General features: G+C 36.8%; 3 protein-coding genes across 4 annotated transcripts; 1 reads left to right on the forward strand and 2 right to left on the reverse strand.

Moving 5' to 3' along the window:
* Window positions 1-1,756: 1,756 nt before the first annotated feature.
* On the reverse strand, window positions 1,757-14,153 carry LOC126754084 (E3 ubiquitin-protein ligase Su(dx)). The gene is made up of 8 exons (XM_050465975.1): window positions 13,766-14,153; window positions 9,988-10,851; window positions 9,748-9,890; window positions 6,059-6,967; window positions 5,520-5,985; window positions 4,613-5,459; window positions 3,211-3,409; window positions 1,757-3,123 (listed from the first exon to the last, which is right to left on the reverse strand). The coding sequence occupies exons 2-8, from the start codon at window positions 10,403-10,405 to the stop codon at window positions 2,854-2,856; spliced, it is 3,252 nt and encodes a 1,083-aa protein (XP_050321932.1). The 5' UTR covers window positions 10,406-10,851; window positions 13,766-14,153; the 3' UTR covers window positions 1,757-2,853.
* A 293-nt stretch (window positions 14,154-14,446) lies between these two features.
* Window positions 14,447-21,741, forward strand: LOC126754080 (uncharacterized). Of its 2 annotated transcripts, XR_007666254.1 has the most exons (9): window positions 14,447-15,284; window positions 17,196-18,289; window positions 18,348-18,508; window positions 18,608-18,749; window positions 18,820-19,734; window positions 19,804-19,963; window positions 20,087-20,373; window positions 20,432-20,952; window positions 21,590-21,741. XR_007666254.1 is itself a non-coding variant. In XM_050465969.1 (8 exons), the coding sequence occupies exons 1-8, from the start codon at window positions 14,552-14,554 to the stop codon at window positions 20,900-20,902; spliced, it is 3,963 nt and encodes a 1,320-aa protein (XP_050321926.1). In that variant the 5' UTR covers window positions 14,447-14,551; the 3' UTR covers window positions 20,903-21,450. The 2 variants fall into 2 exon arrangements, 1 of the variants encoding a protein (XP_050321926.1); XM_050465969.1 differs by lacking the exon at window positions 21,590-21,741 and having other exon boundaries at window positions 20,432-21,450.
* Window positions 15,305-17,034, reverse strand: LOC126754099 (ubiquinone biosynthesis monooxygenase COQ6, mitochondrial). Its single transcript, XM_050466005.1, has 2 exons — window positions 16,948-17,034; window positions 15,305-16,891 (listed from the first exon to the last, which is right to left on the reverse strand). The coding sequence occupies exon 2, from the start codon at window positions 16,873-16,875 to the stop codon at window positions 15,445-15,447; it is 1,431 nt and encodes a 476-aa protein (XP_050321962.1). The 5' UTR covers window positions 16,876-16,891; window positions 16,948-17,034; the 3' UTR covers window positions 15,305-15,444.

Here is a 21,741-nt window from a genome sequence, read left to right on the forward strand (position 1 = left end):
TTTTATGATCCACAATCAACATAGCTACATATGTATGTATGTATGTTTTCAAAATTCATTTACGTATTGAAATGTCAAAAAATAAATACAAATAAAATAAAAATAAAAAAGGAAAAATATTTCACTTTAATATACATACATATGTTCCTTTCAAAAAAAATTTGAGTAATTGATAATTTTAGAAAAATATATACATATGTACATAGATAGCTTTCCGTAAGAAATATAAAAATTATTTTAAATATAAAAACAAATTACAAAAAAACTCGGATTAAAATAAAATATTTGAAAAAAAATAATAAAAATATTAAAACAAACTAATATAAATATTTTTGAAAAAATTAAAAATATTAAAAAAATAAAAATATTAAAAAAAATGAAAATATTAAAAGAAAATAAAAATACTTAAAAAAAATAAAATTTATATATTTGAATATAAAAAATAAAATATTTGAAGAAATATTTAAAAAAACATATTTTATAAATCACATCAATAATAAAAAAAAATTCAGTATTGAAAAATTTATAAAAAAATATTATTTAAATTTTACTTATTAATTAAATTTAATAAAAAAATACTAAATAACTAAAACTACCTATCGAAAATCACGAATAATAAAAAATCATAAAAGCCAATTTAAATTTTTAATATATTTTTCGAAAAAGAGGACTAATTGAATAAAAAAAATTAACTATAAATTAAATAGCAATAAATAAAACACAAATATTTTTGCAAGCAAACAATTAAAAAAATAACTAGTTTTTTCAAAATTTCCTTCCCAAAATCTTACTTAAAAAGTATGTGGAAAATTAAATGCAAAAAAGTCATAAAATACAATATAATAAAAACTGGGAAGCGCTCACAGAGATTGTGTATGGCAACTTGACAAAAAATTACCAAACTTAAAATAAATACGAAAAAAATATAACAAAAAAAATTACAAAAGGGTATAAAAAAATTACAAGAGTATAAAAAATAAAAAAATTACAAAAAAATAATAAAAAAAAAAACAACAAAAAAAATAAAAACTAATAATTTACAAAAAAAATTAAATATACATAAATAAAAACTAATAAATAGATAAATAAAAATAAAAAGGAAATAAATAAAAAAACGCAAATAAAAACTAATATATAATAAAAAAAAAAATATTTACGGAAAAAAATATTAAACTATTCAAAAAAACCTTAAAAATAAATAAAGAAAAATTAATAAAAAACAAATAAAAATGAATATATGTATGTATAAAAAAACTAAAAAAAAAATTAAAAATATTAAAAAATATTAAATATATTAAAAAAAATTAAAAATATTAAAAAAAAATTAAAATTATTAAAAAAAATTAAAAGCATTAAAACAAAATTAAAAATCTTAAACAATTTTTTTTATTTAAAATTAATTAAAAATGTAATTTAAAAAAATTGTTTTTAAAATAAATATTTTATCAAATTATGTACATATACATATACATATGTACACACAAATTACGTAGTTAAAACTGTTTTACTCATTTAAAGAGCGAAAAAAATAGCAAAATATATACAATTAACCCAAAAGAAGACAATGCATGCGTAAAAATACCTAAACAAGCAAGGCGGCTCTTATCTAATTAAAAACGAAAAATTAAAAATTTCGTTAAAATATTTTAAGCGAAATAATGCAACCAGTTAAGCAATACGCAGATTTAATTTAAAGTAAGCGCACCAGTAAACCATTATAAGAATTTTAGACACCCCAAAAACCAATACACACCCATTATTTGTTTTTGTGATATATTTTCCATTATATTTTTAAAATAAATGTTCGTTAACGCAGATTGTTTTCGAATGTCTTTTGCCAATAATTATACATATGCATTTTTACTTAAGTAATTTCAACAGCTTAGCTTACATAACTTGCTAAGATGCCACCACATATACATACATACACGCGTACACGTTTGTATGTATGCATAATAACAAACTATCAAATGTAAATTAACATAAATATATGCCATTAACGTGCGCTATATACAAATTTAAAATTAAATTACGCCAATTTAATAAAATATGCACAAATATATTAATATATAGTATGTATATGTATGTATATATGTATGCTAAAAATGATATTAAATTAAAGTTAGGTTAGATAGGAGCATGTGCTTACTGCAAGACGGCAACGTTACTATGCGATAGTTGAGAGCACATACACCCACACACACACACGCACATGAAATGTGAGCTTAAGTATATGTTGTGGCTGTATGTGTGTGTATGTGCAACTACATACACACAAATGTGTTTTACATTTCGTACGGTAAATGTATAACTGATTAAAAACTCCCTACATTTGCATACATATGTATATATATAAGTATATAATGTTATATTTTTTAAGTTCCTAAAAAATGAATAATAAGTCTAATATATTTCTAATACAATTAAACAAGCGCTTATAGTTTTTTGTTTGTTTGTTTCGTTTCAATTTTTTTTTTATGTTTGCTTTCTGTTTCCCTTGCACAAAAACAACGAAATGATATGCGTTTGAAAATAAGCTTAGCAACAACAACTGCGCGCCAATAAGACAAATATATATATATGAATATATATAAAGAATACAAAACAAAAAAATCACCACAGATTTGTTTATACACACAAGGAGCACATATATGCGTGTGTATGTATGTACATGAAAAACGGAACTCATACTATGTAATGTACAAGAATATAATAATGACAGTGCGCGCGCATTTCGTTGCATAACAATTGTGATTATATAACGTTGCAAAAATATTGTTTGTTTTGATTACAACAACGCACCGGCGGCGTTGTTTGTCAAACCACATTCAGCCGCTTAGTCGTTTAGGCGCTCTACTCTTGGCAGAAGCCCTCAGTCTCTTCAATGGCAAATGTCAACTTCTCCACCAGCTGATCGTAGCTCTTGTAGGGCGGTAAGTCCAGCCGATTGAAGCAGGTATGCGAACGCGGCAGCCACGTCTCCTTGCCCACCTTCTCAATGCAGAAGCGCTGCGGCCCGTTGGAGCCCATAAGTTCCGCAAAGCCGCCGACTGGCACACGACATGTGCCCGTGACGAATTGCAGCAGGCGCGCACGCTTCTCATTGTCCGTATCGCGCACGAACTGTTTGTGTGGGAGAAAGAGAGAGAGATAAAAACGTATGTTTATATAATATATTGTTACTTGTACAACAACAAATTGTCTACGCACCTGCCAGAACCACATAACTTGTTTGGAGCCGCGATTGTAATGTCGGTAAATTGTGTTGCGTTGCCAATCGTCCACGTCCACATCCTGCATGCCGCACAGTATGAGCTCTAGTTCGCGTTCATCGAAATATTTGAGCCACTCTAGCGGCACGACCTCATTGAAGCCTTCAAGGAACGTTTTCGTCTGCTGTTCGATACCTCTGGAATGCGATTATTTTTTGGTAAATTTTTTTTGTTATGTCGCAATATCAGCGTTAACTCTTTTGTAGGTGTTCACTCTACTCTCGCTCATTCGTGTCTCTCATTCTCTTGTTACTCTTATCTCGTTGTATTTGAGTTGTGTTACTGTTGCTGTCTCACTCACACTATCACACATTTTCATAGTTTGCAATTGCTGATTTCACTAATTCTCAAACGGTTTATAATAAACAATAAAATTGAGTTCTTATAGACTCTAATTAGTGACAATGAACTCTTTTTGAGAAAACTATGTTTTTACGGAAATTGAACATATCTTAAATCAACGACCCGTAATCAATCTGGATCAGTTAATTTAATAGAGGCCTCCAAAAGTTTGTCGGATATTAAATTGAATTAAAACTCCAATTTATTGAAGAATAACTTTAAAACGAACAAATACTTTGAAGGATGCCAAATGCAACTCTTGAGGGAATCGATCTTTCATCTACAATTAATATTTTTCGTTTTGCGCCGAGAAACTTGTGGAACTCAATGCAACCCTGATAAGCGTTTACACGGCTTGTTTTCGGAATTTTAAAATTTCAGGAGGGAGTCGGAATACATCGGTCTCGACGGTTCGAGAGATCTAGTATGTGAATCACAATTCATCTAATACTCAACGAACGGGCTCACGGCTTGGCCTGTCGAAATTTCTATAGAGACATGACAATCAAGTAGTTTGAATTGTGGGACAACATCAAAGCGCACAAAGAGAGAGCGAAGCTAATGCCGTTCCCACGTCAGTCGGGTCTAAGTAACCGGAACGGAGGCGGATTTTTATCCGGGCAAGGACTAACAACTCGGCACCATTCCTCGAAATTACTTCAGAAAGGTTTTCGGCCACTACAACAACAACAACATGAGAAATGCTGAATTCAGCCCTAATACATTTGTATACGGGTTTCTTTCGCAATTTTGGGGAAGCATCTTCATCGTCCTGAATTTGGAGTTTTAGAAAGATAGCATCTTTTGGTTATTCTTAATACAAGAAAAAATCCAATCATTTTCATAGACTTGGTTAACAAGTGTGTGGTCTAAAAGATTTTAGCCCGCAGCAACCACCCTAATGAGTATAATTTTACTAAATAAGCCAACAATACAATTTTCACTCCCAAACTACACTCACTACATACAAATGCATACAATTAGCGAAATGCACTTACCTCGTCATACGCCATTCCGTCATTAATGTTATATACTCCTCTTTATTCTCTTCGGTGACGCGCTCTTTCTCGCCATTCTCCTTCAATTCGTGGTGTATTATCTGGCCGAGCACCTCAAAGTCCACGCTGAACCACAGCTCCAAGCCACACTCGTCAATATTATTATCACGCACCCAAATTAATGAATTATAAAACTCCGGATCGATGGTCTCAATGTCTTTTATGGTTAGTTTCTTGTTCAGCATACGCTTGTAGAAAGGCATCGTAAAACCGGAATAAATGAAGCGACCATGATACAGCGCCATCGCAATGAAACGGCCGATGAATTTGAAATATTGCAAGTGATCGGGATTCACATACGAGGCCGGATTAATTTGTAGACTGTAGTTATTTTTGTTTGCATATTCGAAGAGGCAATACATGGGGTTGAGCACTTCGTGTGATAGTAAAAAGAACCATTCACGCGACACGCCACCATAGTCGAGACCCTCTTCGCCGCGGAATATAATATAGAGGCGGCGACGCAGTTCGTAGGCAGGCAAACGCATAATTTGGTGGTATGAATCCTCGAAGAGCGTTTGACGCGTCACCGTGATCTTAATGTGCGACGGCAATGCATTGCTCTGGCACAGGTAGCGGAATTGTGAGAGCTTCCAGCGGAAGGAGCGCTCATAAGCGCGCGGCACACCGTAAACACCTTTAGCACCCTTCGGTGCACCCGGTCGCGGATCATCAAATGTGGTGCGACGCGTATTGTGATCGACAAAGAAACGTTCGCCGGTTGTGGTGTAGCGTATCTCCCAACCGGGCGGTAATGGACCCTCATTCATCAGACTGACCTCTTGACCTATATTTACAAGGGAGAGAATGTATAAAAAAAATAGTTTCAGCTATTTGAAGGACTCACCTTGTGTGCGCGGATCTTCCCACTGTGTGGTGCGGTTCTTGTGATTCACAAAGTACACACGATTATCTGATTGCACCTTCTTCTCCCAGCCGTCGGGCAGCGGACCCAGCGCATCCTCATCATCTTGCGTCACAGCGGCTGTTACCGCTGTAGGTTGTTGTTGCTGTTGTGAGTAGAGGAAACGTTGATTGCCCTGCGCCACCACATGCGCACGCTGTCCCTGCCAGTGTTGGAAATGCATGAGCCGTTCACTGTTCGGTCGCTGCCAGGTAGTTGTGCGCGTATTGTGATCCACATAGTAGACACGCCCACGTGGATCTTTGCGTATCTCCCAACCGGGCGGTAGAGGCGTCGGTTTCTCCCAATATGTAGAACGCGTATTGTGATCTACGTAGTAACGGCGACCATATTGATCGAAACGTATCTCCCAACCGGCTGGTAGCGGCTCATCATCCGCTTGAGCAGCCTGCAGTTACAAAAAAGAAACAATATTAAAATTTTATAATTGGTTGTATGTAACAACTGTGACCACTACTTACCTGCAACTGCTGATCGGCCACATTGGACACAGGCATTGCGCCTTGCGCCAACAGCGCGCCCTGATCGCCCGCCGCGCTCAACAGCGCGCTATCCATCAGTTGCTGTTGCGTTTGCGATGGTTGTGGTTGTGACGGCAGCGGTAAGGGCGCCAAGCTGCTAGCACCACCACCGTTCGCATACATTTGCGACATTGGACGCACTTGCGCACCGGCGGCGTTAACCGCCACGGCGCCGCCATTCATCGATGGCATGCGTTGTACTTGCATTTGTGATTGATGCGGTTGCTGCTGCTGCTGCGCCTGCAACTGCTGCTGTTGTAGTGCAACATGTTGTTGTTGTTGCGTTTGTGGCATTGGCTGTTGCTGCTCCCAGACGGGTGGCGGCAGCGGTGGTGCGGCACGTCGCACGGCTCCACTCTGCACGTTACCACCACTGCCGCAGCGCTCCAAATTGCCATTGGCAACAGGTGAGCGTGAGCCACCGCCGACCGTCAAGTGCGCCATATTGCCACCACTGCCCGCCGCCGCTGATGTAGCCATAAGCGCGCCATTCTCAACATTGCGCATGCGTATGCGTCCACGTACGCCCGCGGCTGGCGTGAATATCGAGCCGTCGCCGCTGATCGTTGGCGGCAACATTTGCATGCCATTACCGTTTTGCTGCTGTACGCCGTTGGGCATTTCCAGCTTAAGTCCATTTAGCACTGCGACGAGTTCGCCGATTTTTGTTTGCCGGTTATCTGATTTGGAAGTAGCCAGCAAATCCATGGTCAGCTCGAGGTACTCGAACCGACCGTTTAACTGTTGCAGCACATGCGCTAAATTGATGATGCGCTCGCCTAGTAGAGTGTCTTTCCGAAAGCTTGAGTGATCGAGTACTTTGATGTGTAACACGGAGTTTGGTGTTACCTGAAAAGACGGGGAAATTCTTGTGTTTATGTATGTATATATTTATCGATATTTATTATGTTTAAGCAGTTTCGGTCCATCTGTCTTTGGTTTAGGTATACTAATATGAACTTGCCACATCGACGACTTTCATGAGACCTAAAGTTCATGATAGCCTACTTTACTCCTGTGACCAGGTCTATAAAGTAGCAAAAATCTTCTCTTGAATGATATATCAAAATATTCAGAACTCGGAGACTTTGGAGACCATTAATGCAGATAAAACTTGTCGGACTAAACTCCATCGCGTTCATCTGGTTTCATTGAAGGAATTTTTTGGCTTCTGCTGAAGAGTCCGTGTACCAAGCAAAAGAGTTATTCTTCAATCAATTCTATAATACTGAATGAGAGTGCCATTGGTATGTTAGAAAAAAAATAGAAGGTTATTGTGCTCTCCCCTCTTGCAAAAGGTCTAACCTAGACTCATCAATCTTATACATTCAAGGGTCGCTAGGGAGTTTGGTATGTTTCAAAGATTTATGGATTTAATGGAAACCAAAAACACGGTCTTAGTGACTAACTCAACAAAGGTACTACCTTTTAAACCAAAACAATAAAAATAATATACTAGATTATATCGTCAAAACAGCTTCCATAAACTCCAGTTATTAAGATTTCGATTCTAATTTTAGCAGAGGAAAAGTAATGCTTCGGAGAGAGCAATAGGATATTTTGAAGCTAAATCTAAGCACATGCTAAGCTCCTTGACAGTCCCCATAACTGGCACAGATCCTGATTTATATGAACCAAGTTTTGTCAACTCGACAGCATTCCTCAAAACCATTTCGGAAATATTTTCTGCCGCTACAACAACTGTAGTTATAGACAACAGAGTCACACTACCAACCCAAGCCCATTTAAAACTCTGGTGCAAGTGTAACCTAGAAACAATTCCAGTAAATTATATCCTAACCTCACTTAGGCAGTAGAAGTCCCTCTCTTTCTATTTATTTAAAAATAAACTTTATAAGCCACGATAATTATACAAAAGAGCTAAGTTGTAGATCGGCAGGGTAGGAATGAGGGTAAGGAGCATTCGATACAAATAAACTTATTTGGTTTTGTTTTTTTTTCTGTGACACTCATACTTGTCGTACTTTTAAGTATACTATAGCATATACGCACGCACAACAAAAACAACAATTTGCAATCAGATCTTGGTATTCAAGCAATTATTGTCGCACTTCGCCGATAAAATTACAAAACAAACAACACAAGTGTATAATGGCACATCTTCAAAAACAATAATAACAAGTAAGGAAGGGCTAAGTTCGGGTGTCACCGAACATTTTATACTCTCGATTTCATTATACGTCATTTACATATTTTTCAAATACCGTATTTGTGTAAAGTTTTATTCCGCTATCATCATTGGTTCCTAATGTTTATACTTATTATACAAAGAAGGCATCAGATGGAATTCAAAATAGCTTTATAGTGGAAGAAGGCGTGGTTGTGAACCGATTTCAGCCATATTTCGTACATGTCATCAGGGTGTTAAGAAAACATTATATATGGCGTGGTTATTATCCGATTTCTTCCATTTTTGAACTGTATATGGAAATACCTGAAGAAAACGACTCTGTAGAGTTTGGTTGACATAGCTATAATAGTTTCCGAGATATGTACAAAAAACTTAGTAGGGGGCGGGGCCACGCCCACTTTTCCAAATCACTTTAATATCTTTATTTCATCGAACTTTCCAACCTTCTTATGGAGCCAAGGAATACGTGTACCAAGTTTCATCATGATATCTCAATTTTTACTCAAGTTACAGCTTGCACGGACGGACGGACGGACGGACGACGGACGGACGGACACGGACGGACAGACGGACGGACGGACAGACGGACGGACAGACAGACATCCGGATTTCGACTCTACTCGTCGCCCTGATCATTTGGTATATATAACCCTATTCTGACAAAAACAACCGTTAATGAACAAAAATAATACTAGCAACATTGTTGCGAGAGTATAAAAAAATTATCATAAAACAATAAGTAAAAAGAAGAAACCATAAAACCAAGGTGTGGTGGGTCTGAAGTGTGCGCAGCTTGTTGGGAGAATAAGGAGTGGGCACGCGTTCATATTTACCTGCCCATCAAAACCACATAAAAGTCAGAAGTTATCAAAAATATGATTTTTCTAAGAGCTACTCACTTTCAATCGATGCTCTAGTGAACAGACAATCAATGTGAAGTGAGTTGAAAAGCAATTATTTTGAAATCAATAAAAAAAAAGTTGAAGTAGCGGAAAATAGCAGAAATGAGTGAATGTGTGTGTGAATGTGTAGAATATAAGTATTTCCGTTTATTTATGCGCGTACATATATACAAGAATATATATATATGTACAAACGTACGCATATACTCGTATTTACAATAACAACAACGGATGAATGAGCGCCCTTTATAATTTTTAATAATAACAAGCTATTTGTATGTAATTACAGCAATATCTACTTCTACTAACGGCACAGAATGACAGCTGTCGAAGTTGACTTTTAAAATTCTCAACAATTATTCAAAATTCAATGAGTATTTACAAATTATATGCATGCACAAATGTATATGTGGGTGATTTTGAAAGGTCAGTTTGTTTGGAAGCTATATCCTATAGAAGTTCTATTTGAACGCTATTTTCTGTATTGCCTGCATTGTTTTCCGTTTCCTGTTTGTCCGTGTACCGTTAATAGAAATTACATTTTCTATTTCTAAACATACTACTCATCAACATACCAGCACTGTGAATTCCTCATTCCATTTCGGTAGATAAGTATTCTTCACCACATCAGTTTTGCGTTTACTTTTATTATCGATTACTAGTTCCACGTAAGGATTAGGCTTTAGAAATCCATTATTGCGCAGTGAAGCTTCCTCAACTGTGACAAGTATACAAAAGAAAGTAGTCAATAAATAATTTAGTTTATTTATATGTATCTGCGTATGTGTTGATATTTGGTTCTACTTTTAACTTACTAGTTACACTCAACTGGTGATAACCTTGATTGTTGGCAGTGCTGCCACTGGCCGTTGTGCCCGCTGCCACCGCAGCAGCTGTCCCTGACGCCATTGAGGGTGCATTCAAATTAATATTGCTACCACCCATATTGCCACCAATGCCACCGCTGCCATTGCCGCCACCAATGCCAGCAATACTACTACCACTGTTATTAATACTGCTGCCCACTGTTGAAACAGTAACGCCGCTACTGGTCTGCATGACGCCACCTACACCGGCATTCCCAGCCATGTTGGCTGCCTGTGTTGCTGTTGCTATTGCTGTTGGTATGGGTGTTGGTGTTGATGACACTGTCGCTGTTGCTGGTGCTACTGTATAGTAGTCAGCAGCTGCATGCCCTATGGAAGCTGCTGACATAACATTTCCATCGGCCATTAACGTCCGGCACTAACTCTATTTTAGCACTTTAGCACTTGTGCGTGCAGCAATTACTGCGTGCTAATGCTCACTTCCACACCACCGTATGGTAGTAAGTGAATTGAGGCTTTTAACAGCAACAAAAATGAAATAATAGCAACAAAAAACGTTGAGTTGAAACACTGCCAAATTTTTGTCACAATTTACGTGCTAATTGCGCCAACTGCTATTATCGCTTTACTATTTTTTTGTATGTTGTTGTCGTTGTTGTTGTTTTTGCAATTACGTACTATTACCACGTTAAATTTATTGCGTATATTTATTATGCAGTTGACACAATTTTTTTTCTCACTCACTTATATTTATTTCTACACGTTTGGCTGAAGCTAAAAAAAAACACTCCACAATTCAGCTGTTGAGCACCGTCGTCTGGCCACCACCGCTGCCAGCAAACAGAAAACAACCTGTAAAGAAAAGTGAGTTGAGGTTAGTTCACATTCAGTGGATTACTAGCATATAGTGCATCGTTATGTCTATGACGCCAGTAGGTAATAAATATTATCGCGACATATTATTTGTTATTATACTAAATATACATACTAAAGAAAACAAAAAAGCTTGAATAAAATAAAAAGATTCTTTACAGTGGTATATAATGTTTTTTTTTTTGTTTATTTTTAAGCGCTTTTGGCGCACACCACTATAACCTTCGGGAAACAAGAGTAAATATTTTATTAATAGAATGTAGTTGCGCCTAAATAGGCAAGAGAGGATTATAAATTTATTGTTCCCCCAAAAGTTATTAGAATATCAGTCGTTGAATATCGTATAGCCATTCCGACCTTCATCGCTTAGACCTATTGCTAACTAGAGGAGCCCTTATGCCCACCAATATTACGACTACCTAGCTTCAATATTCTCACCAGAAAGGAAACTTGAGAGAACACTTGGCGACGAATATCGCAACAGGAACGGAACAAACATATGTTTTTACTGAAAGTTCGTTCTTATCGATTTGGTTTAGTAAACCAATTTCAATTGGACCACTAACCTCCCGAAAAAAATACTATGAATACCACAATTATTGTCCAGAAGTTGTTTAATTTATGGTATGTTACACTTTTGAAACACACTGTAAATAGTTGTTCGTTATTTCGGTTGCCGAAATACATACTTTCGCCGGCATAAATAAGTTCGTGCGTCATACTAGATAATTTGCAACATGAAAACAACAAAAAAAATTGCTTATTATTTATTAAAATATTAGTTGCTATTTTTTGATAAACACGTTAATTTTCGACTTTATGACAATTTGGTTATATGATAAGCTCCGCGTTGGCGTTTAACATCACTTCATAATCATAATCGTGAGCTTAGATAAGCGTAGCGAATGTGACATATTTGATGAGAGCTTGGGAACAATAAGTAATTTTTTAGGCAAATTAAAGTCAAATTTTGCTTATATAATGATGAAATACGTATAACACGAGGGTTAATAAAGTGGTATAACAAAGAGATGAGTGTGTGAAAGTAAGAAATGTGATAAGTGAGAACCACGGCCGTGGAGAAACTTTTTAAATAAACTTGAATAAAAATATTTATAGAAGCTTATCTGAGAGATTTAAAATTTATAACATTGACCAAATAAGTTTTATATATATTATGTATGTACACATTTATTTAAAAAAATATTTATTTTTACATAGCTATCTTTCCGTTAATTAATATTAAATAGACCAAGGAAATATAGTAAAGTGTCTGCTAAATACCCTTCATGAATATAAAAAGAATACACTGAATTTGCTGGTTATGGTAGTTCTATTTTAAACAGAATCTTATCAATAAGATTTCCAGAAAAATCGGAAATGCTTTTGCACTTTGGTGTGCTTATTGTAGTATCAGCTACTGTAAAATCAGTGTAGCAACTACTATATTTATTGTGCAAAGCAGATAATAGAAAATCAAACGGTCATTTGACTGATGGAAGAGTTTTTCTGCATGATTAATCCACCTGTGCCTATTATATACCCTAGCGCTTTTTTCGATAAATATTAACCGCCAGCAGCGTGATTTTAACCAATTTTATCACCAACAAGAGTTGTGAGCACATTAACAACTGTTATCAAGCCCTATCACTGGAAGGAAGCTAAACATTGCAAAAGTAAATTTTATGAAAGTCAGAATGAAAAGAAAGTATAATCAAAGAAAATGTAAAGTCCATGATAAAAATTAACGGATATTGATAAGTGCACATAAATAAGTATTTATGTAAGTGCATGCAAGGATCATTATGCCAGCAACACGCAAATCGAGTGAACAACTCATCAAAGTCACAAAGTCGATAGTGTAGGTATTTTTTGTGAAATGATTTCGTAAGCAGTTTATATATATGATTATAAGCGTACATACATATATACAATTGCACTTATTTATATCAGTTTCATGCCGCTGAAAGCCTTTACAAACATTATAAATACATACATACATATAGACAAAGGCAAAGGCGGAGTCATGTAGGCGGCAGGAAGGCAAGTTATAAGTATATTACCGACGAGTCATTGATAGCGTACACTTTTAGTTGGCAAAACGAAAGCTATGTATATAGTAACACAGAAACAAAGGCCCCGCCACCCCGCCGCCATAGTCAATGCACTTTACTCAGCAGTACATATTTTTAAGCTCAGACAGGAGATAAGCTGCCGAAACAAAGTATGTGCAGGCAAATGAAGCGCTACAAACGTAGCAAAAACACAACCAGCAAGTAAGCAAAGTAGTGAATAGTACATATGTTCGATTACAGCTACAAAGGAATCTTGGTTCCTAAAACAATATAGTAGGTATATAAAATATTTAGGTATTTCTTTAGATTACATTTGTACATTGTCCAAAGAATTGCCTTAGAAAGCTGTCGTTAGTGCGTATGTTATACATATATTCAAGTAAATATTGCAAAGGCGTAACCACAAATGTTCTCTTGGCCAGAAAGGCTAACAAGTGAATAGCAACACCTGGCCACTTTCAACCCCATCCAAACCTAAAGACTATATGTAACTATGAAACTTGGCTGCCAAACCATGCGAAACGTTTCCGACCAACTGACCAACTAAGTAAAACAACATCATGTCAAGTTAAATACCATACCACCTTAGCTGCATTTACATTCCAATGAGAGGGGTACCTCACCCTATATTTTGTTTGCCAAGTCTATGCGCGACATTTATATACAATTTGCAATAAAATGAAGGCAAAGGTCATACCAAACCATCTAAATTGACCAACGTATACTGGCTAAACAACAATATTGTCCTAATAGAAAACTTTATGGTATTGTAGATGGAAAATTTATACGCTTAACAATCCAATTGCACGAATACTTACACATCAATTTTTCGTTGTATATTGTAACCAAGCAATTTCTAGCACTTTAGGCGATAATAAATTACAGAGATTATTAGTTATTGCTGATTTATAGTTTAGGCTTTTTAGGGCCTTTCTTTGTTTTTTCTTCGATTAACAATTTAAAATGTGAAAGGTTTTTTGCATTTATGATTTGATTACAAGCAGAAACTTTTACAAGAAGATTTCAAGCAACACTTTTCACTAAATGTACAGAAGTCACCACGTCAATAACTGTTTTCTATTTTAAATATGTCAATAATATTATTTTTGTTTTTAAACCCAAAAGTTATTATTTTTCACAAAAAATTTTCAGCTTCTCGACCCGTGAACACCACAAAAATTCTTTCGTTTCAACGTCTGTTCTCTATCTGACATTCGCAGCCTTTTTATTTTCCTATTGTCACAGATTCGCTAAAGTCAACGAATATGACGATGACTCGTTCAAATTTAACATGGTTGTATTTTGACAAAAATTTTAATTGCCGTACCAAAAATATATATGTATACAGAAAAAAATAAGTTTAAACATTTTCTTAAACCCACTAAACAAATATGATAAATAAGGTTTGCAGGAAATAATTTAATTAATTATTATTTAAATTTTAAGAAATATTCACACATTTTCTTTTGTTTTATAAGATTTTGTCCACTTCTGCCCACCGTGCAAGCCTTGATCAGCCGTTTGCCCGAACATACTACGCGGTAGTATTTGTACGTATATATTTTCATTGAAGAAATGCCGTGTTTTTGTTTACATTCAATAAAATGACTGAATTGATAAATTTGTTTAAGAAATTAAGTGAGTTTTTTGATCGTAAATTACTTTGGGAAAACATTGAAGAGGCTTACGAGGATGATGCTGAAAAAGAGCAAAACAAGAATAAATCGAATGCGGAAGAGCAGCCTCCAACTACTTCTCGGCAAGCTAAGTCCACTGTACCTGAATTGCCATTTGTGCAGCGTGCACTCAACGATCCGCAGGTGTTGTCCACTCTACTAGAACTATGCTCTGCCATACGTATTTTGCGGAGTGAATCAAGTGCCAGCTATGATAATACCTATGATTGCTGGGATGAGGTGGTTAAAGTGTCACCGCGTGACTCCTACTTAAGCTTCGTGTATGCTTTAGCGGGTCTAGCAACATTGGATGCTGCTTGTGCCGCATATACAAAGCTTGCTCTTGCTGCCGTCAATACATATTTTCTTTCGCTAACTATCCCTGGTGCAAAAGGATTTCATATCTTTGAGCCCGAGGTAATAGCGCATTGCCTTCAGGTATTCGGTTTGATAGAACGCATACAACATCCTGACATTCTACGTCGAATGTCGAAACAGCAACCTATCGAGATATGGGTACGATTCTCAACGTTCTGCGATGACTTCAAATTGCTGCTAAGATATGTGCATTTCAACGATCACAAAGCCACACGAGACATCTTGCTGAAGAAACTAGTGAATATATTGTACATGAATTATGAGCGTGGTTATGCCAATATGTGTAAGTGAAATTTCGTCATGTTTCCCACAAATCGTATTAATTTCGTGTTTTATTTATAACCAAAGTAGCAGAACATTTCTATATATCTAAAATACAAAAACTGATAATCATTGTTATTGATATTTATACGAGTAACTTAATTGATAAAGCCATAAAGTGTTTAGCCAATAGCACGTTTCATAAATAAATTTTTTATAGGCGAAATAGTGTCTGTGAGCTGTAAACCTAGGCTGCGCAGCAAAACCACCGGCGTGAATGTGGTCGAGTAGAGTGTATGCAAACCATGCACACCCACCATTATAGGCACGTTCTTCGACAAGCTACGTTGTTCGTATTTAATAAGGTAGTGATTGTCACTGAGTTTTGCACCAGCATACGCCGCCTCAGAAAGCACTTTAACAAGTTCACGCACATCACTGAACCCTAAATTCACACCTTGACCTGCGAGTGGATGTACTCGATGAGCGGCGTCTCCAATCAAAGCCGCACCGGTGCATACATATGATGAGGCATGTAAAAAGCCCAAAGGAAATGATGCACGTGATTTTTCTATAACTCCATTTACGGCAGGCGGATATTGTCTCAGCATATCGGGATTACGTCCAATAATCGAGTTTAATGTATTCATTGCATTGACAACAACTCCATTCTTGGGGTATTCCTTGAAAAAAGCTTCATTTAATGCTTTAGTGAAATCCGCGTCAGGCAATTCCAACAAATGTTTAGCATGTGGAATGGTTGTACTCCACACCACCGAACTGAGTGTGTCGCTTAATGGTAATAAGGCAACCGGTCCGGTAGGTAAGAAACGTTGCCAGGCCACCGTATTATCACAAGCGTCTTCTAATTGCACGGTGGCTACCACTCCACGACGTTGATACTCCAAACTAAATACATCGATATTCATTTGTTTACGAACCAACGAATTGGCGCCATCAGCGCCTATCAGTAGTTCACATGTTAATATTTTGCCATCTTTAAGGTTCACTTGCGAATATTTATCGCCAGTGTCTACAGAAAGTTGTACGCCTTCAATGCGCGCATTGTTACGTACCTCCACATTCTGCGCATTTGTGTTATCAGCCAGTTGTGCATACAGAGCATCCAACATTAAATCATTTTCAATAATGCAAGCCACATCAGCGGCGAAATGTTCATCTTGAAATTTGATTAAGGCATCACTACATGCATCCCACACTTGCATCTGTTTAACATGTTTTACTCTACGTTCTTCCATGTAATCCCAAGCGCCGATCGATTGGAAAAGTTCTACACTGTTATTATTAATAGCGGAGACACGGTTGCCATATTGCGCTTCGACATTGAAGCCTCTGAAAGGCGGTGCGCCCTCAAGCAATAATATCCGTTTGTCATTTAAAACTTTATTTTTGCCCAAAGCAACTGCGAGTGCTGTGCCGACGAGTCCACCACCACCAATTATGATGTCATAGTGTTCTGCAGAGGATTTCGGTTTTTGTCCATGGTCATCTGCGTAGCTCTTCGAACTGACACAAATTGAACGCACAGCATGCAGCTGCTTGAAAAGCATACGCAAATTACGTGTGCCAGTTGGTTTTCTTAAAGCGGACATTGTTTTGATACCGCGGCTAAAATTTAAAAATATTTGAAATTAAATTGTGAAATCTTTATTTTGATTTTCTACCTTTCCAAAATTATGCGGCACTTTGATTACTTTCGGTCTTTTTCGGTTCTCTTTTGATTTGTTTCAATGCTTTGATTTCTAAATTTTCTGAAACAGCTGATGCGAAACACAGTGTTGCATTTTGTGCAGGAACTGATTTCTTTAATTATATCGAATGCTCTTTTTATTTCCAATTTCCTTTTAACCATTTCCGTTGTAGCAAATTTAATTATATATTTTTTAACGCTTTTAAACGATTATGTTTTTAGATGCTGCCAATCTACACGCCAAATGCTTCGAAATTTTTGACGAAGTAGTAAACGCGCATAACGGCGAACCGGAGGATACACTGAAGAAGCTAATGAATATGACAGTTTTCCTGCACACTTACCCGCCAAAACCGAAAAGTACAAGCGGAACTGTCATTAGCGGTGATTGCGAACATATCTCCGATTGGTTTATCAAATGTATTTCGAAATATCCGCGTCTGCTTGTAAAAGTTTTGAATTTCTATATCGAATGCATAGTCACCAATCCAATAAAATCTTGGAAAACAGAGCAGACACAACGCGCGCTAGAATATGCCGCAAAATATGATGCTGCACTTTATACCACCTGTAATGAGTCATCAGTGGAGTTCTTGTGTGAAGCCATCTATGCCGATGAGGTAATGATACGTACACGCGCCATAGAATTAATTTCACGGATTTTGCAGCTGGAGGCTCATGTAAATTGGCAAATGTTTCGACACGAAGTATCGGACATACCACGCGAAGTATATCTCATTAATGAACTCATAAAGAGTTTGCAGGATTTTAACAACACTGTTAAACTGAAAGCAGTACAAGCGCTGCATCTTGCGCTCACCAAAGGCTCACCAAACACTGTGAAAATACTAAACGAAGGTATACGCTATACACTTTATCTCGATCTTGGTGTCAAGCTGCCAGATGAACCACGTGTACGTAAGAATGAAATACGCTACGTGAAACCCTCTGCGCTGGAGCCGAAGTACAGTTTCGAAGGACATGGTTTGGTAGAGTTGTCATTCATGCATTTGCCAGAATATGTTTATGAAAATCTCTTTCAAAGTCCCCAATCATATATCAGACGTGCGGGTGTAATGTTTATGGAGCAACTAATCAAACTAAATCCACTTATTATTTTCAATACAAATTTTGTAAAAGAAACAACGCGACTCGTTGATGAACCCACTGCCTTAGTGCGGAAACAAACATTAATCAGCATCGACAGCATTCTCGGCTGCTATCCGAACTGTTATCCGGTTGTGTGGGTGTGGTGCAAGGTTGTGGCGCCCATGTTGCGCGATGGCGATCCAAAGAATATTGAATTGGCTATGGATGTAAGTGGGTAATATTGTGTGCATTTATTTATGTAATCCAAAATTTGTTTGATGACAGTGTTTTCGCGCACGCGTATTAGCAAATATGCGCGGTATCGATCAATCCAATCAAGCGGAACACTTTATGCCTTGGGTGATTATACGCACAATGCTGTCAACGCAGCCGCGGCTCTATCTGCAAGAATGCTTTCACATGGCTTTACAGCAACGCTTGCTAAAGTAAGTGTTTTATAATTTGTTTGATTTTATACGAATTTTATCAAAAAGTTAAATTTAAATCACATAACCTCAACATGTAATCTTTATAAAATCTTGCAGTCCACAAATACTCAGCATAATCGAGTCACATTTACTCACCTCGAATTCCACAGAAGCTTGGATCGTACTCAACTTCGTTTCTGGAAAGTTGAAGAGTAAAGAACCCGACGCACTCATACATCTTTTCATATCACTGAAATCGGTATTACACAATATGTTCCCACAACTATACATACTAAACAAACATTTTACTATGTATTTCTTCTCCATAGTGGAACAAAGAACAAAATATGCTTATTGCTCTGGAAGTGCTCGCCAATTGCATACAAGACTTCTCGCATACAGCACTCAATCAAGCTTTCAATCACATACTCACGCAAATACGCGAAGGTCAAATCTTACCTGTACTCATTGGCAAAGCATTTGATCTGCTCATACACATCGACAATTGCTCGCAATCGCAGGCGACCAAAGGCAAAAACCTCAAATGCAATCCACTTGAGTTAACCGAAAAAGCTTGGTTGCTCGAATTGCATGATTTGCTGGAATTTCGGATACTCTCGGGCATAGCAGATTTTCCCGATAACCGCGCCACATTTATGTCTCATCTGTACTCCTACTCAGAAGTGAATTTGCAGACGCGTTTGCGCCCACATCACACTATTGTCTCCTTCGTGCACAAATACATGAGCGTGTGCTTGAAATTGCCGGAGTCGGAGTTGGATTTGGAAAATGAGCGTCTCTTCAATTCGATGATATTGATTGCTGGTCGTCTATCTCTACGTGATGCCGTTACGGCCGGCACTACTTGTAAACTTTATGGTGCCATATTGAAAATCATCGATCGTCCACCAATCGTGAACACAATAATCGTTTCATTAACGGATCTTTGTAAGAAGCATACGCAAATTGTGGAACGTATCATTGAGCACGTGCTGGCGAAGTTATCATCGCCGTATGTCATGAATCGTGTGGAGACATTTAAATGTTTCGAGAAATTGGTCTTGCAGGATCAGTTGAAATTGCGTGGTTCCTTGTTGTTGGCGCTTATGTCTGCTATTTTAGATGAGAATAGAGAATTGGCTACGCGTGCTTGTGATTTTTTTGAAGAATTTCTCAGTAAGAAGAGTTCAACGCTCTTTCAGAAGTGTTTAATCGAATGTCCATTCGTCTTCAACGAATACGAGGTGTGTCCGGGCGCATGTGGATGCTTGGGGAATATAATATTATCAAGTTTGTATTTTTTTCTTTTACAGAATTTCGACGGTTTGGATAGCTTTTCGGATACAAGCATTAAGTCGCCTTTGAAAGGAGAGGCAAAGCGTAAGAGTCGTCAATTGCTTTATAATCACATGCTGGCAACGGTGGATGAGGTGAATTTGGTGCTCTATTTTGGGCAACTCAAACTGATTTCAGGTAAGTCGGAGTAGCAAAAGTTTGAAATCAAGATGAACTTCTTTATATACCCTTTTATGCTATAAGAAATGTACCTGTGAAGGGTATTATAGCTTCGCTCCATATTGTTGTTTATTTTTTTAGAAAAATCACTACGTGACGCCTGCATGAAAAGCCCTGAAGGCATCGCATTACTCAAGGATGTACTATTCATTTTAAAACGCGTTTGCCAACTGACCAAGGAGCAAAAGCCCAACGCTGACAACAAAGAGGGCGACGGTGAGGATAATGCTACGGATGATGCAATCGCGCAAGCAAACGAAGCAGGTGTGGCGGATGAGGCAAGCACAGCAAAAGCTACAGGTGCCACCACCGCTGGTGGTGTCGGTCGTGGACGCGGGCGAAAACGTGAAATAACTATGCCGGATGCGGTAAGAAAGAAAAAACCAATTTCATAACAAAATTCATTCGATTTGTTTCCATTTTTAGCTGAATCTACTCGAAAAGTCTTTGATATTCATACCCACCATTCACGGTTGCTTCACTGCCCACGCCGATGATGCATTGCAAAAAGCGTTTGATGATTTGGGCTTTGCATTGGCAAAGCGCTTTCCCAATCTGGTGCATTATGCGCAGCCAGCAAAGTTTTGGTGCAAGTATCGTGAGAAAATAATCACGGATTCGCCGTCGAAACAAAAGAAAAAGTCAAAACGAAAAGGCAAAGATGCCAAAACACCCGATAAGCCTAAAGCGAATTCAACGCAAGTCGAAGGAGATCTGGTTATGGCTGAGGAAATCGATGATGATTTGGAATGTGACTCAGCGGATGAAAGTGATTTTTGTTCGGACGATGACATGCCATTGGCGAGCACGATGTGTGCCGGCGCTTCACCACAGAAACGTGTGCGTTTAAGCGATGCCGAAATACCGATGGAATATTTATTTAATCCGAATATCTGAAAGTTGGAGTGCTCCTCTAGCGCATGTGTTGACACGTAGAGGAGCGATGGGTAATAATACTTGCAATATACTTATGTATCAACTATGTTATATAGAATGATTTAAGGTTATGCAGAGAAGTTTGTTACTATTATTTGATTGCCTTAGTTTAATGCATTTATTTACTTTTATTTTATTTTAAGTGACAGAAAAGACTCGAATAGTTGGTATGCTTATATATTTTTTTATATTCAATTAGTATTCTAATTTTTAATATTGACAGAGGAATGGAATAAAAAGGAATACGTACGTAGACGTAAATATTATGTATAATATAAATGAGGTTAAGTTTCTCATACAATTTATTATATAAGTGTTATATAATACCAATTTGTTATATATTAATAAACTAATTCTCGAATTAATACTTACATATATACTTGAGATACACTTACATATACATATACATATATGCATGCCATTACATAAATTATATATTGAATATTTATAGCTCAGTAATATATTGTACGCATTAAATTTCATATAATAAAATGTTATATTAGCAAAATTTTAAGTTTCATGCATAATACTATTTACATATGTATTTCAAAAATAATTGTTTTTTATAAGAAAAACTCAACGAATTTAAACAAAAAAAATAAAAATTTATTAGAAATAGTATAATAAACATAGAATATATATTTTCAGTTTAAAAAAAGAACCCAAAATTCGAAAATCTCCAAGAAACATTAACGCGGAAACAGTGATATGTATACAAGAAATTTAACACAAAATTATATTAGAAACGAAATACGGTTCTGGGATCAAGACTTTATGAAATAATAAGACCAAAATGGAAT

Source organism: Bactrocera neohumeralis, chromosome 3 (assembly GCF_024586455.1).
Source record: "Bactrocera neohumeralis isolate Rockhampton chromosome 3, APGP_CSIRO_Bneo_wtdbg2-racon-allhic-juicebox.fasta_v2, whole genome shotgun sequence".
NCBI lineage: Eukaryota > Metazoa > Arthropoda > Insecta > Diptera > Tephritidae > Bactrocera > Bactrocera neohumeralis.

What these genes read in the sequence shown, in the direction of transcription:
- LOC126754084 (XM_050465975.1), bottom strand. Translation starts at nt 10,405, where the DNA reads ATGGCCGATGGAAATGTTATGTCAGCAGCTTCCATAGGGCATGCAGCT. An exon ending in ATGAGGAATTCACAGTGCTG is followed by an intron (nt 6,968 to 9,747) that starts GTATGTTGATGA and finishes CCGTCTTTTCAG; the next exon opens with GTAACACCAAACTCCGTGTT. An exon ending in AAGTTATGTGGTTCTGGCAG is followed by an intron (nt 3,124 to 3,210) that starts GTGCGTAGACAA and finishes CCACACAAACAG; the next exon opens with TTCGTGCGCGATACGGACAA.
- LOC126754080 (XM_050465969.1), top strand. Translation starts at nt 14,552, where the DNA reads ATGACTGAATTGATAAATTTGTTTAAGAAATTAAGTGAGTTTTTTGAT. An exon ending in GCGTGGTTATGCCAATATGT is followed by an intron (nt 15,285 to 17,195) that starts GTAAGTGAAATT and finishes TTATGTTTTTAG; the next exon opens with ATGCTGCCAATCTACACGCC. An exon ending in TCGTCTTCAACGAATACGAG is followed by an intron (nt 19,735 to 19,803) that starts GTGTGTCCGGGC and finishes TTTCTTTTACAG; the next exon opens with AATTTCGACGGTTTGGATAG.
- LOC126754099 (XM_050466005.1), bottom strand. Translation starts at nt 16,875, where the DNA reads ATGTCCGCTTTAAGAAAACCAACTGGCACACGTAATTTGCGTATGCTT.